We start from the raw sequence: 16,452 nt of genomic DNA on the forward strand, positions 1-16,452 counted from the left end.
CAGGTTACGGGCCCAATCTATTCCGGGGTGCTGTTCGCACCCCAAAAAGTCCGTAACCCGAGCAGCACTTTTGCGCATGCGCGAAAGCGCGACAATGCACTTCTGCACATGCGCAAACTGCGCAGAACGCTTCTGTGCATGCTCGCCGGGGGAAACCCGGATGTAAACACTTCCAGGTTTCACATGTTCACAACCCGAAGCAAAAGTAACCCCAGGTATGTCTGTAATTGTACTTTAGTTTCACTTTGCAAATGACTGTATTAAATACTCTCCTCTACCTTGAGCCCTTTAAGGACCACATCACACTTTTCTCCAGGGCCACAGACATCAGCCTAATGCTTTCTCCACAAGAAAAAAAGGCTGCACACATTGGCAAGATTAGGAGCTGTTGTGTTCAGCAGCACTAGATTAGATCATTCCCTTGTGGCTTACTGATACAGTACTATTTATGTTGTCATTAACAACCATGGAGAATTTAAAGTTCTCTAGCATTCCTTAGAATCACAGAATTGTAGAGTTGGAAGGGGTCCTGGGGGTCTTCTAGTCCAACCCTGTGCAATGCAGGAATCTTAACATGGGTTCATTGTGCCCTCTAACAATCTGTTTCAACCTCAACTACTGTAAAACTTGGTGTGGCGGCTGAAATCCAACAAACGTGCTTGGGGAAACTAACACAAGGTAAGAGAAGGAAGGAAGTCCTTTTTGCTTACTTAGAACTTGAAAAACAACATTTAGTTTCTTGGGCATCCCTTAATCACTCTTTCTGTTTTAAAAACAAACAACAACAACCCTCTCGCTACAACACAAAGATGTGCTGTGTGAACAAGTGCTTACATGCAATTAGTTATTTCAAAAGGCAATAAAAAAGTTGGCAACAATATAACTCTAGCAGATACAATGAATGATTTAGGCTACCCCAAAGACTGCCAAAACTGAGCAAATGAGGTAAAGAGCCAACATAGTATGCAGAATACAAACCAGGATTGCTCTTCTCTCCCAAATAAGAAACCCTTAACTCGGTTACACACCTGGTTATTTTCTTTTCAACATACATACACACACACACACACACACACACACACACAAATAAAACATCCAGCATTTAAAGTTAGATCAGACTCTAACTTAAGTTTGCACACAGTTGAAAGCATAAGAAAAACTTCTTGTGTAAATTAAAATGTTTTCAACACATCCAAAAACACAAAAAGAGAACATGCATGAAAGTAAAAAGACCTGTCCAACCTTGGAAGTGGCTGAAACACAAATACAAAATATCTATATTAGCTGGTTATCTCTTTTGAAACCTTGCAGCATTAAATCCCAATTCTACTAGCACTTGGATCACTGAGAGAATAGAGCTGCACCAATTCCACCCTTCAAAGATGGCACTGGGGTGGAGGGAGGGTGCTGTAGCATAGTGGCTAAAAGCACGAGACAGTTGTTTGCTGTAAGCCCTCCAACAACCCACCATGACAAGGATGAAGCAGAGAGATAGTCAAGACCTAATAGAAAAGCAAAGCCTCCACAAAATGAAGCCACGGAGCTCTATCAAATCACTCGAAACAGAAGAGCCATAGGTGTATGTATACCTCGGCCCACTATAACAAGCCAGCTTACAACAGTGCATCTTTTTGAGACTGGTGGGGCTAGATTGTGAAACTAGGGTAAACAAAACTGCTACCAAGATGGCCTAACTTTGGTTCACTTACATGTGTTTAAATATACATACGGTACAGGTGCACCATATACCACATAAGAAATATTTGACGAAAGATACCCTGCCTGTTTCCTTTGGTGATAGGAGAAAGAAGACAAAAGAACAAATAGTTTTAATTGCATTCCTTTAGTGCTCAAGAAGAAATGTAAAGCAAAACAAAAGCTCATTCTGACTTCTCTCCTACCCCCAATACATATCCCAAAAGCAGCCAGCCTAGACTGGCTGCTATTAAAAAGTGCTGTTATTACTTTAGCCCATGAGGCAGAATACAAACCCGCTGTGCAAACTCGGGAACGCAGGTTGCCTCCTCTCACTTACTACTTGCAGCTATTTTTCTGCATGTCTGCATCAAACAGAATATATGGAAATATTGCACATTCAATTTAGGCACAACAGACATGCACCTTTCAAATGACTTAGCTGATCATGTCTGGAAAATGAATGACAGCAATGCACCTTCAGTACCTTCTGCTGTCTCTTTGGGTTCTAAGCTATATTACATCATTCCTTTCCTCTTACCAGAAGTGGTTTTGGAAGGGCAGTCCAAGAAATTAACTTCTGACTGTTCTTGTGAATGGTGCATCACAAACTCTATGGGAGGAGAAATTTAGTTTATGTATTTCAGTGGGTGGGGGGGGGGGGACCAGCCGATGTCTTCTCCTTTAGCATGGTACTCAGCCCTAGGGGACTCTGTTCATACAGAGATTTTGCAGAAGCGCCTGGATGACTGTGCTCAAGTCCCCTGCTGATCTTAAAAAATGGGATGGATGCAAAGCACAGCATTTCAAGCTTCTCCCAAATCCAGTAGTTTTACACTTGCACGGGAGGTGCTATTTCAAATAGTTGCTTGCTTTTCACGCACTCTGCTTCTGCAGACTACTAAAAGTCATCATTATAATTGTGGGGGGAAATCTGCATTCAGTCCTTAATAAGTAGCTGGTCAACACTTCCCAATTAAAAAGAAAAAGAAAAAAGAAAAACCCTTCCAAACACCACCCCTGGTATTTATCTTACCTTTCCATCAAATAGCTATGTGACGCTACAGGTCTTGTGGTACTTTCGGGACTTTGGGCCAAATCTAGAAGATAAGGGTAGCACTTATGCAGAAATACTATGCCTCTCAATGCATCTTTTTTTCTACGGAGATAACAACTAACGCTGTAAACATCTATCCAGGTTCCCGTCATACTTTCAATTTCCAGTCATATAAGCCAGACCGCCACATCAGGAAGCCGGCATAACATGACCACCAAATTACATCTAAACTATCCTCATAGTGGAGACATCCAAGAACAGTTCAAGTATGGTTTAACCACTCCCTTGCCACAAGATTAAGTGCAGTCTGAAAGCAGCCCACACCAACTTGACCTTTCCCACTCACACCCTCCTCATCAACAGGAACACTTTCAAATAACCACACATTATTTCTACTTTTAGGAGCATCAACATGCTCAAACCTTAAATCCAAGTGAGAGCGTGGCCAAAAAGAAAAGTGGATCACCCAGAGGTATCAGGGGCCAAGAGCAGCACTGACTGTTCTTTGGATACCTTACTTGTTGAAAGGGGACAGGGGAGAATAAAATAATAGAATACAAGCAAACATTCACTGCCCAAATGTCAGATCTACATACAACCTTATCAAGCATCAAGACAACACCACACACAGCATATCAGATATATGGTTACCCAAATGCCACAAAACATCAGTTGCCAGGATCTGCAATTAGAATGGTTTGCTTCTTTAAATATCAGGGTTTTGTTTTTTAAACCTACCAAGCAATACCAGACGTAAAACATCCAAATATTTCTAAAGACCAAAACGATTCATTCATTCCATGTGCTATGCATTTCTCTGGAGATGAATCAACAATTTTGGCTAAAGGATACACAGCTAGATCTTCTCTATTTACAGGCAACACCCTTAAAAATTTGCCCAGTTCTTCTATATCACCATAAAATGCTCCTGAAAAGTTTCCTCTTACAAAGAGATAATATATTTTCGTACAGCATTCCTGCATTACTAATAGAGAAATTATAAACCCTAAAGTAAGCCTTTAAAAAAAAAAACCTTTTCCAAGTATTTCTTGGAATGCCAGCTTCCAATAGCGATTAATATTTTGATAGGTTACACAAGAAGCAAAGGGGCAAAAGGTTACCAGTCAAAAAGGAAAGTTGTGACTGGTATCAGCTGCTGCAGAGTCAATCATTGCATTCCACCCCCCTCAAGAAAAATCAAAAACCAAAGGAGATCCCTTTACCAAGAGAAGCCTTTTTAAATCAGAAGAACCAGGTGAGAAAAGTGATCTTGGAGGACAGTCTCCAATTAAGGCGTTTCCATAACAATTCCCTTACGTCTTGAAAGGAATTTTTGAAAAGGCATTTAAACTGGGAATAGCAAAAAAAAAAAACCCAAGCCTGTTCATATTGTCTCTGTGGAATTGCAAACCCCATATTGCAAACCAGATTTCATCATTTCGATGAAACCTCTTTATCTTGATTCCCACCTGTCCTTTTCCTAGAAGGCCATGCCCTATGTCTTCTGCAAATCTGGGGAGAAAGGCCCAGGAGTGGAGAGCCCGTCCATTCCGGATATCGTAAATGGTCCATGAGTATTCAGCACCGATGGAAACTGAAAAACGGAAACAGATACTAAGATTGCACCAGTGTGAAAAGTTTTCTGTGCACTAGCATTTATCTTTTCCACTGATAGCTGATGTGTTGAGACTACTCATTTCAGCAGAATAATTAACAATTTAACATTAACATTTCCAAGAAGCTCAAGTCTGTTCATACTTGTCTTTTCAGCTCACTACTCACACTGTAAAATGATCTTACAGAAATGAACTAGGGGAGCAAAGCCACCAGAGATGACGTGGCAAACAAATGCCTCCGTTTTTCTAACCTGGTACTATAACAGCTTGCCACTAGAGGGCGTTTTCACTGGGCCATTTTTGACAACAGTACATTACTGAGATAAAAGGCTATCCTGGGTTGAATTATTTTACTCTAAAATGCTTGTGAGATTATTATTTTTTATTATGCCCCTCAACAGATCAACTGGAAAACCTTTTTAAAAAGCATCTTTGGACAGCTGTTCTTAGCTCCTGCCAGCACATAATATATTATGCCGATACCTGTCAGCATAATATATAAATGCTGTAGATCAAAATTTGCTGTAGATTATGTTGAGTATTCTCTCTCTCTCTCTCATATATATATATATATATATATATATATCATACACATACCTGAACCTTCATATCACAACCTTGGTTCTTTCATCTCAACATACATATACAAGAATTGAGTCATTTACTTTCGCCATTTTGATGTACGCATCACGTCACACAAATTAAAGATACAACCTTTACCTTAATTTTTCTGAAAGGCTTGAATAATACACCACCCTTCTCCCAAAAATCACAGGGCAGTTCACAACATAACAACATACTCGATGTGTTCCTATTCAATCACTAAACAGTATCCTTCACCTGGAATCGGGTGTGGCACTCAAAGCGAACAATTATTTGCTCATCTTACCATTGGATTATCCCAATGAAAAAACTAAGCTTACTCTTCGGGAGTAACACAAGGTCTCCACTGTACTCACGTTCCATGTTTCATTAAGGATTTTCCATTAAAATAACAAAGCTAAAAAGAAGACATTAAAAGAACATTTTCCAGTCCATTGTGCTTAAACTGGAAGGCTTCCAGAACTAGGTTACTACAAAGTCTGGATTACATGTACTATTGTTAGCACTCACCCTCCAAGTCAGAATTGGAAAGCATGCTTTTAAAAAATCCTGGTTTGCAGTGCAAGTGTTAACCACAGTTTTCTGATTCACTGTCACATCGTCTAAAGTCAGCAGTAAGCTGCAAAGTGAAAGTGAAACTGTGCAGAAGAGGAGGGAGCGCAGGAGCCCATGGCTCGTTTCTCAAATGGAGAACCATCTGAATTGAGATGAACTTCTAAATGAACCTATAAGAGGAGATATTTATATTTTTGCAAACCCCGTTGGCTCTTTTACATAAGTCATCCACTGGTGGAGTAAGGGGGTGCGGTGGGTGTGGTCCGCCCCGGGTGTCATCCCTGAGGAGGGTGACATCACCACCCCGCCCCCCTGGGACACTTGCCCCGCCCCCGGGTACACAGCATGTGCGGCATTCCGAGTGCCGGAGCAGCTAGCTCCGCCTCTGAAGTCATCCACTGGAACTTACCTGGAAAAGGGTGTTAGCACCTTGCAATCTTGCCGGGCTGAGAGGGGCAACTGGACTGAGAGTGCTCCAGAAATGGATACTGGAGAGCAAGGGGCTTGGGGTCAGCAAAATAGGCGTCTGTGAGACATACAAAACAATGTCACAACACCAGTTTAATATATGAACTTAACATAAGAAACCATTTGACACCTGAACTTCCATTACCAGCAATATAACTAGCAAACATTTAACACTTCCAAGCCACCGAGGTCACCTGGGCTTAGAATCATCGAATTGTGGAGTTGGAAGGGATCCTGAGGATCATCTATTCCAACCCCCTGCAATGCAGGAATGCGCAGCATACGGGGATTGAACTTGAAACCTTGGCATTATCAGCACCACGCTCTAAGGAAGCCAAGGCAGTTGTATCAGCATCAGTTGATGGCACCAGTCACCCAAAATAGCAGGTGATCAAGTTTGGAAAGTCAATAAAGGTAAAGGTAAAGGGACCCCTGACCATCAGGTCCAGTCTTGTCCGACTCTGGGGTTGCGGCGCTCATCTCGCTCTATAGGCCAAGGGAGCCGGCGTTTGTCCGCAGACAGCTTCCGGGTCATGTGGCCAGCATGGCAAAGCTGCTTTCTGGTGAACCAGAGCAGCGCACGGAAACGCCGTTTACCTTCCCGCTGGAGCGGTCCCTATTTATCTACTTGCACTTTGACGTGCTTTCGAACTGCTAGGTGGGCAGGAGCTGGGACCGAACAATGGGAGCTCACCCCGTCGCAGGGATTCAAACCGCCGACCTTCTGATCGGCAAGCCCTAGACTCTGTGGTTTAACCCACAGCGCCACCTGGGTCAATACTTAAGTTTAATAGCTTTTGGTGAATGTGTGCAAATCTACAACTGAACATGAGCTAGATAGAACAGATTCAAGCAAAGATGGCCACTTTTAACAGTGATCTGAACTAATTTCTGACATCTAAGCTTTGTTCATGCTGTACTCACACAGCCCATACATAAGTATTTTTTTTATAAAAAAAAAAACATGCACCTAAACCTTGCTGTGTACATTCTCTCTTTGAAATTAAGCTAACACAGACACACTGCAAAAAGAGCATTACATTTGCACTGGCTTTTCGTGTATGAAAAATCATGAAAAATCAGCTTAGGAAGTTTGGATCTCTCAAATGATTTTCATACCACCCTTGCCAAAAAGATCCAGAAACTTGAGGCATTCTGAACTGACTCTATGCTCTACCTCCATCATGTAAAGATCAGTGCATATTACACTAAACACACTGCGGTCTGGTTGGCTATGTACCTGATCACAGACAACAGGTTAGATTTCCATCCAGCTTTGAAAAATCCCTGTCTGCTCACTCATAACCTTTAGAAAAGTTAGCACACCTCTTCTGAAGAGGTCATCTCTCTGCCATGCTTCCTGTACACATACAGGATTTGGTTTAGAAGTAACAGAAGACAGGATTACCTGTGAAAAAAATGCTGGTGTAAGAGAAGCAGTCGGGAGAGAAGGGCTTAGTATCCCCAGCGGACTTGGGTCACTGCCAGTAATGAGCAGAGTGGGAGCAATTTCCAGCCCTTTAGGCTTTCTAGTTCGGCTATGACGAAACTCCTTTTCTAGCATGGAGGAACCCTGCTCTTTGAACTCCAAGGCTTGGTTCTGAGAATGGTCCAGCTGCTGGCACGACACAGGCTCAGGATCTGTGTCTATAGCCAGGTCAGAACTTGAAGGTGGCAAAGGAGACCTGGGAGGAACCTGGAGAGGAGGAGAAACGGAGGCTGCAGGAGGCGTAGGGGCAAAATTGGTGGTCAAGCTCAGCAAGGATGTGGACGTCTCAGTGGGAGACGCTTTCGGTGTTACCAGGGACTCCAAAGCCTGCAGACTCTCATCTGAGCCAGAAGGGAGAGTGGAGGCAGCTGACAGAGTAGAGGGCGGCTGAGCAGTAGAGGCGAGGGGAGAGATTGAAAGCTTTTTTGAGGATACGGTCACAAATTTTATGACCGACGGTGTCGGATCCTGAGCACCTTTTTTCTCCAACGGTTTCTCAGTCGGGTTCTCCATTTTGATTGGCTTAAAGAGTTTTACACAAGAGGAAGAGTTCAGGGAGTTCAAAGTGAATGAAGAATATAGGCCTGAGTGGATATAATCATTGCGGCTGGAGGACTTTGCACAGGGCTGAGGCTTCTCTTTCCCACAATTCTCCACGTCCTTTGCAGCATTGCTAACGTCTAACGAGCCCGTCTGAGACTCGGCATCACCCTCAATCCTGCCAACCGCTAAGGGGTCCATATTCAAAATCTCCGGGTAAGACACAAACTTGTAAACAAACTTCTGGCCATTCACTTTTTTGATGATGTTCTGTGGAAACATCAAACAATAAGAAGGCGTCAGGCACTCCTCTCATCTGAATTCTTGCTTCGGCGGCTCAACCCAAGGACACCCCACTTCAATAAGAAAATTACTTACATTTGAGGGCAAGCCTAGTTACATAGTTATTATGTGTTGGATCCAGGGCTAATTTGCTAACACTTAATCAGCAACGACCAAGCCCCACTGATTTTAATGGAAACTAAGTACAACTAGCTTAGCCTGGATTCTGCCTACATTTATATCCCTCCCTTCCATTTAGAAACTCACGAGTGGCTTAAGGAAGTGGGGGGAGTCCTGGGTACTGCTCATCCCTGCAGTAATCAGGTCACACCCACAGTTAGCTTCAACAAGGCTACAGCATTGGCCGAATCCAGAACATTCACTGATCATGGAAAGTTTTGCCATTTCTCTCCTGTCTGGCCACCCACACACTAAAAAGCCCATCCGCAATGTGCATTAAATAAAAATTGCCCTTAACTTATGTCACACATAATGGGCCCAGACTCATGTCTATTACCTACACATTTTATGGCCTTGATTTAAAAGGCATTGAAGCTTAAGCCCAAATACTGAAGATAGGCACTGTGCTTGCATCTGTGGGCGCACTGTGTTACAGCACCAAGGTTAAGTATGTAACTTTTATGTAGCTGATGGGAAATAAGCAGCTGACATTCAGCAGAACAGCATGAACTGCAGCCACTTCAATGCCTCTAAGCCGTATTCAGCAACACTTATTTCCTTCTGTACTTACTGAAGTACTGAATGCTTCAGCCAAATTAGTATTGTAAGTTTGACGAGCAAGCCAGTGTTATCTCAACTTTAAGTTCTAATCAGCAGACCACATTACCTCCGGAACATTTATTTTCTTATCCCATTCACCCACACAAGGACAGTTTGCAAAATAAGATCATGAAAATATCCCTCTTCCTTGTTCTTGGGTAGCACTGAATAGGCCCCTTCGGGGGGGGGGGGGGCAATGCATTTGCACAGGAGGTGGGGTAGCTTCCTATGTCATTCACTATTCTGGAAAAGGTGAAGTAAAAGGGTGGGGGAGATTTAAGTCTACTTGAATTCAGACTTAAAATATCTTAGGACAGTGTCAAATACAAAATAGCATCACAGGAGTATAGCAAGTTGTAATTACTTTGTGTTTTTAGGGCTTTCATTACACAGAAGTTTGTACTCATTTTTGGCAACCTGGCAGGTGATTTTCTTGGAAAGCCTCACTTAAACGTCAAAGACAGTTAAAACACTTAATAACTCTTCAGGGCCTGAAAATCTAAAATCTCAGCCACAGGAAACAGCTCTCATGATACCCAGGCTTGTATAGCATTGCATTACCCTTGGAAAACAGAAAAGGACGTTAGGCTGAGGCAGAAGCAAAAGAAGGTTACACATCTGATGCAAATCAAATGCTGGAGTTACCTTCACATAGTAATATCTGAGAGCACGACTGAGTTTGTCGTAGTTCATACTGGGCTTGTTTTTACGGATCCCCCAAAGGCGGGCCACCTCTTCCGCCTGCAGTAGCTTGAACTCTCCGTCATTGGAGGTCCAGCAGATGATATCCTTGTTCCGAGGCTCCTGGAGGAGTTGTAAAAGGAACTGCCACAAGGTGATCGCACTGTCCATAGCAGTGAGCTGAAATGCAGAAGAAGAGAAGCTGAGAAGATTCTCACAGGGGTCGTGTGTGCAATACTGGGAGGGGGGGGGTGCATGCACATCTCTCCTAAAATAAATGGTATGTTTGCAATAATCAGTACTGCCACAGGAGAAACACGAGTTTCCAACAGAAACAAAAGACAAAAGTTTAGGAGGTCTACATTCTCTGCACTGGGACTATTTAGAGCAGGGGTAGGCAACCTAAGGCCCATGGGCCACAAGCGGCCCACGGGGGTCGTTTAACCGGCCCATGAGTCGCCCCCGAACTGAGCCACCTGCTCGGCAAGTCCCCACGCACTGCGCTAAACCGGTGCAGCGCGGCACGGAGACTTACTTCCGCAGCACCGGAAATCACGTCTGCGCATGCACAGACCCCGAAAATCGTGGGCACGCGCACTCATGCACACGTGCACATGGAGGGATCTCCGCTGGAGTGAACCGGCCCAGATGAGGTGAACCTTGCCGACCCCTGATTTATAGAGTCTCATTTAGTTGAATCAAAACAGTTTGGAGAGCCACACTAACTCGTTACATTTATCTATGAAAAGTCCCTCCATAGGTCTAGCTTTGCTGATCAGAAACTGTGCCAGTGCAGCAGCCAGATCAGACTCTTTGCCGAACGTTCAAAACAAAAATAGCACACAAAAAGCGAAACAGCCACAATTACAATTTACATTTTTTTCTCTTAAGAAAATGAATTACTACTGATGCTGAAGGAGCAAAGGGTGTCTTCTTGTTCAAGGATTGGCCACCATGTTGCTTTTTATTTTAGCACTCAAATTCTACTTCTGAATGAAATCTGAGTTATAAAATATAACACATTAAAGAAGGGATAGTCTGTGTGGTGCCCTCCAGATGCTGTTGATCCCCATTTCTCATCAATCCCTCCCAGCATGGTTAATAGTCAGGGATAAAGGGAGTTGTAATCAAACAACACCAGGAAACTACTACATTGGCCAGCTCTGGATTAGAGAATGAAAGGAGCCCCAAATATACCCTTCACAAGCAACCACCAATCCTGGCTCTCTGATGAACGTTCAAGTAAATCTACACATTTGCAAACATGTTGGGTCATATTCACATGCTACCACCTTACATGTACACCTGAAAAACTGTAGTGTCTGAACAAGGAATGTGCTAGCAGGTTTCTGTCTGTTCAAAGAAGGAGAGATGAGCAGCCAGGCTACCCACTGGTGCAGGCACCTTGCAAGTTCTAGCTTTAACATTACATTGTCCTCCAAACTCCTACAACTGAAGAAAGGAGAGGTGCCCAGTTAGATATACAGCACACTGAAATAAAGAGGTTATTCAGTGGTGGAAATATTCATCTCACCTAGCTCTTATTTCACCTGAGTGAAATTCACCATTGGCAAACCGTGTGCAAAGTCCAGTCTAATGGGGGCTATCTTTTCCTCTCACACAGGCCAAAGCGAGATGTAGACACAGCAGAGGCTGCAGCAGCAGGACTTACTGGAAGGTCGCTATGAGGATGGAGCTGAAGTCTTGGCCCACCACTATCCTCAAAGTCCTTTCACTAAACTAACTGCTGAGATATACAGAAAATAAAAAAATTCCTTCCAGTAGCACCTTAGAGACCAAATAAGTTTGTCATTTGTACCATGGCAGACCAACACGGCTACCTACCTATAACTGCTGAGATATACAAACTGCCAGTTGCTGGGCAGGTGATGCAAATTGATACCCAGAATAACTTTGGTAACATGTACATATTACTGAATCAACACAAAAAGTAAGAAATAATTCTGTAGGAGAAACTCTTCAGCCTATTCAAAGGAGATGACAAAATGTAGTTGGCTCTATAAAAGGATTCGCATGACAATTTAGCATGACAAAACAGGGTTAAGCATTCCTAATTAAATTTTGCCTTGGGGCAGGTACTTCTCCCTGCTCCCCCTTTAGGTAGAGCCTGTCATTCCATCTGTTTTTAATGGGACCTTGCCACGGGAAAGACTCATTTAAAGAACTCAAGACACATACCACACAGATATGCAACAGTTACAGGTACGTAGCCGTGTTGGTCTATACTGTACAGAGAATCCATAATCCATGTCTGTGTTCTCCTAGCTCTGGCAGAACAAGCAATGCACACTGCAGAAGTGAAAGTAACTTACAATTACACTCTCAGGTGGAAGAGATACGGTAAGACAGTCTTCCGCTTCCACACTCTCTCAGACAACACATGAGATTTAAACTAATATCACTAGCCAAGCTGATGCAGCAGAGGCTACACAAAATCCTAACATGATTCTACTCCAGCAGAGCTGCAAAGGTATTCTTATTTATTAGACCTATTAGTTGCTTGTTACTTAAAAGGTATCCAGGTGGTTTACATTTGAAAACAGAAGCATAAATTCAACTAAGTTGTTGCATGTGCCATGGAACAAGGTCTGTTCATGCAACTAAACTTTCCTCCCTTCACAAACACCCCACCAGCTCTGGAGGGTTTAGGGGGCATGGAGGTCCTATTATGCAAGCATACCCCCAGTCAGAGCTACTCTGAATTCCACCCCACATTACATTGACATTTTCATTCAACACCTGGTGCCAAAAGGATGTCAGTATGGAATTCAAACGGTGCCTGGCCTGCACATTTTACAGCAGTAACTCCTGTACCCCACCCCCTTTGATGGCTCTGTCCTTGAATATGCCAAAACTATTCTCCCTGGGTGGCCCCATTTCAATGCCATCTTTGTTATTATGGGGGGGGGGAATATTTATAAATGCATCCTTATTGTAGTTTAGACATTTTTGTTTTAAGAAAATGCTGTGATCTCAGTATTTCCGGGGAGGAAATCAAAGTTCACAGGAGAAAGGGTAGGCTTGCGGAGCTGATTACAAAAAGCTACCATAGCCTTCCAGAGATCAAAGTCCTGAACGGAACTGCAAGATTTCAATGCTTTTAGCAGTTGCTTTCATTTTCTAAGTTCCTGGCTTGTATATGCACACACGCACACACCAGACTTCACACCACAAAAATGAAGCTCATGGATTTTCATACAAATAACTCAGACACTGACAGAGCATCCCATCTCACTGATTGATTTCTACAGGGATCTTACACACTCAATGAAAAGAGCTCTTAACATACTTTTTGCAACTTTTTCCAATAGAAGAGAGGCAGAAGGATCCCCATAATAAGCAAATCCAAGTGTTTGCAGCAGTTTGCAAACATGAACCCCTCTGCCAGTTTAAGAACTTTCAAAAATATACATTTGTTTATTTTTCTAGTTTGCTCCAACCAACCACAAAAACATCCCGCTATGTCTCCCTGCTCCAATTCCTGCCCACAACTGCTGTCCCATCTCTTGGCCAGGTTAGCAGCAGCAAACCAAACACAACACAAAGCTAAACAGCCAGGTATGAAGCAAGCAAAGTGGAGCAAGGGGTATTTTGCCACAATGGCAATAAGAAGAGGGTGACAATGGATGAGGTTCACATGCAACAAAGCAAATGGGGATACTTAAGGAAGAGAGGACTCCCTTAGAACAGAAGCAGACCAGTTGCTGCAGGAGTAGATTAAAGTAAACTTAAAGGGAACAAGAATGTGAAGAAATGCTAACAGATTCTGAAAATCTGGATGGGGCAGAAAAGAGTAAGCAAGTTGTGTAAGAGGAAAAAATTAGGAAGGGTTCCAGAAAAAAGTAGCAATCTATGGGCTGAATGGATTTTACTATGGGGCAGTGGGAAGAAAAGACAATAGAGATTACAGGACACCAGGAGAGGAGTCAAATGGTAACACAGTGACATGCCTGGGATGCAGAACTCAGACCACATAACACAGATCAATTATTATCTCTTCTAACTGGTTTTAGGAACCACAGGATTGTTATAGAAAAAGATAAGAGGTCAGAGTTTACCCATATTCCCAAGTGTCTTGTTTATAGATAAAGACTGCTAATTTGTGTTAATGACTGGAAACCAGAGGCACACCCTAGTTATCTGCGTAAGGTTGTGAGTTTAGCCAAGAATTTCATTGCTGAGTGGTAGGAGAAATGGCAAGGCGGTATGAAGGCAGACCATGGAAGACTATGGAGTGTATGGCATATATGTGCGTGGCAACATGATGCTGCTGTCGTGGCAAGATCAAACACAGAAGTGGGTTTGTGTTTTTTTATAGGGGGAAGCTGATACAGCTCCTTGCCAAGGGCACAAGGGACCCTAAGTATGCCTCTGCTAGAAACACAGAACTAGGCTTAGGGTATAATTCAACCCCCACTGCCCACACTGGGGTATGTGTGTGTGTTTGGATTGCATCAGTCCACTGGCACAGAGCTCCTTTTCCCCTCGCAGATGGTATGGGTGACAGGGCTATAGATGCAGAGGTGTCTCTGCCACACTGTCCAACTGCCAGGCCACAGTTCAGATTGTTTTGCCAAACAATGTGATCTTGTATAAAGGCAGGCTCTGCAGGGGTGATTAACCTGTATTTGGCCTACGACTCACATCATTTGTGACCACTGGCCACACACGCTGGAGCTGATGGGAGCCACAGGTTAGCCACCTTGATACAGGTCCAGATCATATTTGCATTAGCAATTTCAACTAACAAATTATTTTTAAAGTCGCAACCTCTTGAAACATGCAAAAAGAGAAGCTAAAACGAGCACCGACTCTTCTTTAAAGAGGTGTTTGTTCACATGAGCATTACAAGAGAAGGACTTATTCTATCTTTCCACTCCCAAACTGTAAGTTACAGAGTGTATTTTAGGAAGGGCATAACTCTGGGAAAGCTGTGCATGACATCCTGTTGTTATGACACACACAACCAGTATAGAAGCTGTGACCTCCTGAATAAACCCTGCAGAAATACCCAACACAGTTTACTCACATTCATGCAAATGCAGCCTCAGGTAACGAGAAACTGACTGTCATAAGTGCTAGAAACCAGAAGAGACAGACAACACAAAACACAAAATAGGGGGACATGAACTCCAGAAAAGCCATGATGAAAGATTCTGAAAAGTGACGCAGCTGGGAAGATAACAACATATTTGAGGAACCACATCTTAAGATTTCTGCAGAAACCAGAAGACAAAACTGAGATTAAATTCCATAGGCTGGGTCTGCAGTTAACCCCCAAGGGATGCAGGACAATGTATAAACATCAGTTATGAAGAAAAACTAATGGGCTTCTGCCAGTATAGTCCAGCAGACAGATTTCAGCTGCTCGGGTGAGGAAGGCATTTCCGAATTATTGCTTAGCCAGAACTCTCTCATACACATTCCCTCCTTCCCTCACCTGTAAAAAAAATGGCAGTAGTTTGGGCAGGGCTGCTTGAAAGAAGCCAGCGAGATAACATGCTGTAGAGAAGCCTATGCAGCAGCAAGTAGAACTAATTTAACTGGCAGCAAATACTGACCAATTTGATTTCACTAATTACAGAAGCGAGTGGGTACAACACAGCCAAGTCTCTGAGTAGAGTTGAGAGAAGGAATGGGAAGAAACCCATAAAGCAGCTGCAACAGAGAACAGGGGAAACTGGTTAGCAGCCCCACTGCTTAATCTTGTACGAAAGCCCTAGGTTAGCCCCAGGATTAATAACAAGGCGGTTCCCCTGAGCATGGGCAGAGAGCACTTCTGTCACCCTTCGAGGACGCAGCTGTCCGTACCACCTAGGGAACCAGAGGCCACCCCGCGGGCTGAGCGTCTTCCAGGGCGATCCTGGCCGGGTCCGGGGGTGTGGCGACGGGGTCCGGGTAGGGACGGAGGTCGACGGGGAAGGTGTCCCGGCCCGGCACTCACCTAGGCGGAGCCCGCCCGCCAAGCGGTCCCCGTGCAGCGGCAGGTGCTGAGCTCCCTGCCGAGTCCCTGCCTTTCATGGCCGGGAGTCCCCGCGGAGACTCCGAGTCCGAGTCCCCATCCCTTCGCGGCCGACGCGGAAGCAGCGAGCCGCGTCGCGAAAAGGGGGCTGACGGGGCAGCAGCTTTACTCCGTAGCAGGCGGACTCCGCGGTCTCATTACGGCCTCCGTACCCGCCACTTCCGCCCCTCCACCCACCCGGGAAAGGGAGGAATGGAAACTTGCGAACGAAGCCAATCGTAAGGAGCCGCAGTCGGAGGATGGGCCAATTAAAAAGCTCGGCCCGCCTCTCGCCCGCAGGGCACTGTGGGGATTGGAGTTTTTTCCCCTTCTAATAAGTGGTTGCTGGCTGCCTCTACAGGCCAGAGAGAGAGAGAAAGGAGTGTATGCTCGTGTTGAACGCGGGGTTTTGTCATTTTTGTAATATTTATTGCATGGACTCGAAGCAAGTCCATGGAGACACGCCCACTTTCTTGTGGATAATCTGTTTAGTTTGCTTTTATTTATGTTTAATGCCACGGTCATTTTGCAGAGCTTTAAAGCGATAGACCCACAGACCAAAACCCATACGAAGCATAGGAGCCAACTCCTGGGGGCCGAGGTCCCTTTGCACACACAAATATTTGAGGGGCCAGCTCCCTCCCCTCCCAAGTTGTTGGGCATT

At 44.2% G+C, this 16,452-nt stretch overlaps 1 protein-coding gene across 5 annotated transcripts in view; it reads right to left on the reverse strand.

Annotated features, from left to right (window-relative positions):
• Nucleotides 1-15,963, reverse strand: part of LOC117048687 (ETS domain-containing protein Elk-4-like) — a 140,382-nt gene extending 124,419 nt beyond the window's left edge. For 3 of the 5 annotated variants that reach the window (XM_033152833.1, XM_033152835.1, XM_033152834.1), the window contains exons 1-5: nucleotides 14,817-14,846; nucleotides 9,731-9,946; nucleotides 7,403-8,293; nucleotides 5,936-6,052; nucleotides 4,247-4,346 (exon numbers count right to left, since the gene is read on the reverse strand). In XM_033152833.1, coding sequence (XP_033008724.1) covers nucleotides 4,248-4,346; nucleotides 5,936-6,052; nucleotides 7,403-8,293; nucleotides 9,731-9,946; nucleotides 14,817-14,822 — 1,329 coding nt within the window. In that variant the 5' untranslated portion in view covers nucleotides 14,823-14,846 and the 3' untranslated portion in view covers nucleotide 4,247. Of the gene's footprint in view, nucleotides 1-2,666; nucleotides 4,347-5,935; nucleotides 6,053-7,402; nucleotides 8,294-9,730; nucleotides 9,947-14,816; nucleotides 14,847-15,731 lie in introns of those variants that run through there. The other 2 variants (XM_033152836.1, XM_033152832.1) reach the window with 2 other exon arrangements.
• Between the last annotated feature and the right edge of the window lie 489 nt (nucleotides 15,964-16,452).

Source organism: Lacerta agilis, chromosome 6 (assembly GCF_009819535.1).
Source record: "Lacerta agilis isolate rLacAgi1 chromosome 6, rLacAgi1.pri, whole genome shotgun sequence".
NCBI classification, from domain to species: Eukaryota; Metazoa; Chordata; class Lepidosauria; order Squamata; family Lacertidae; genus Lacerta; species Lacerta agilis.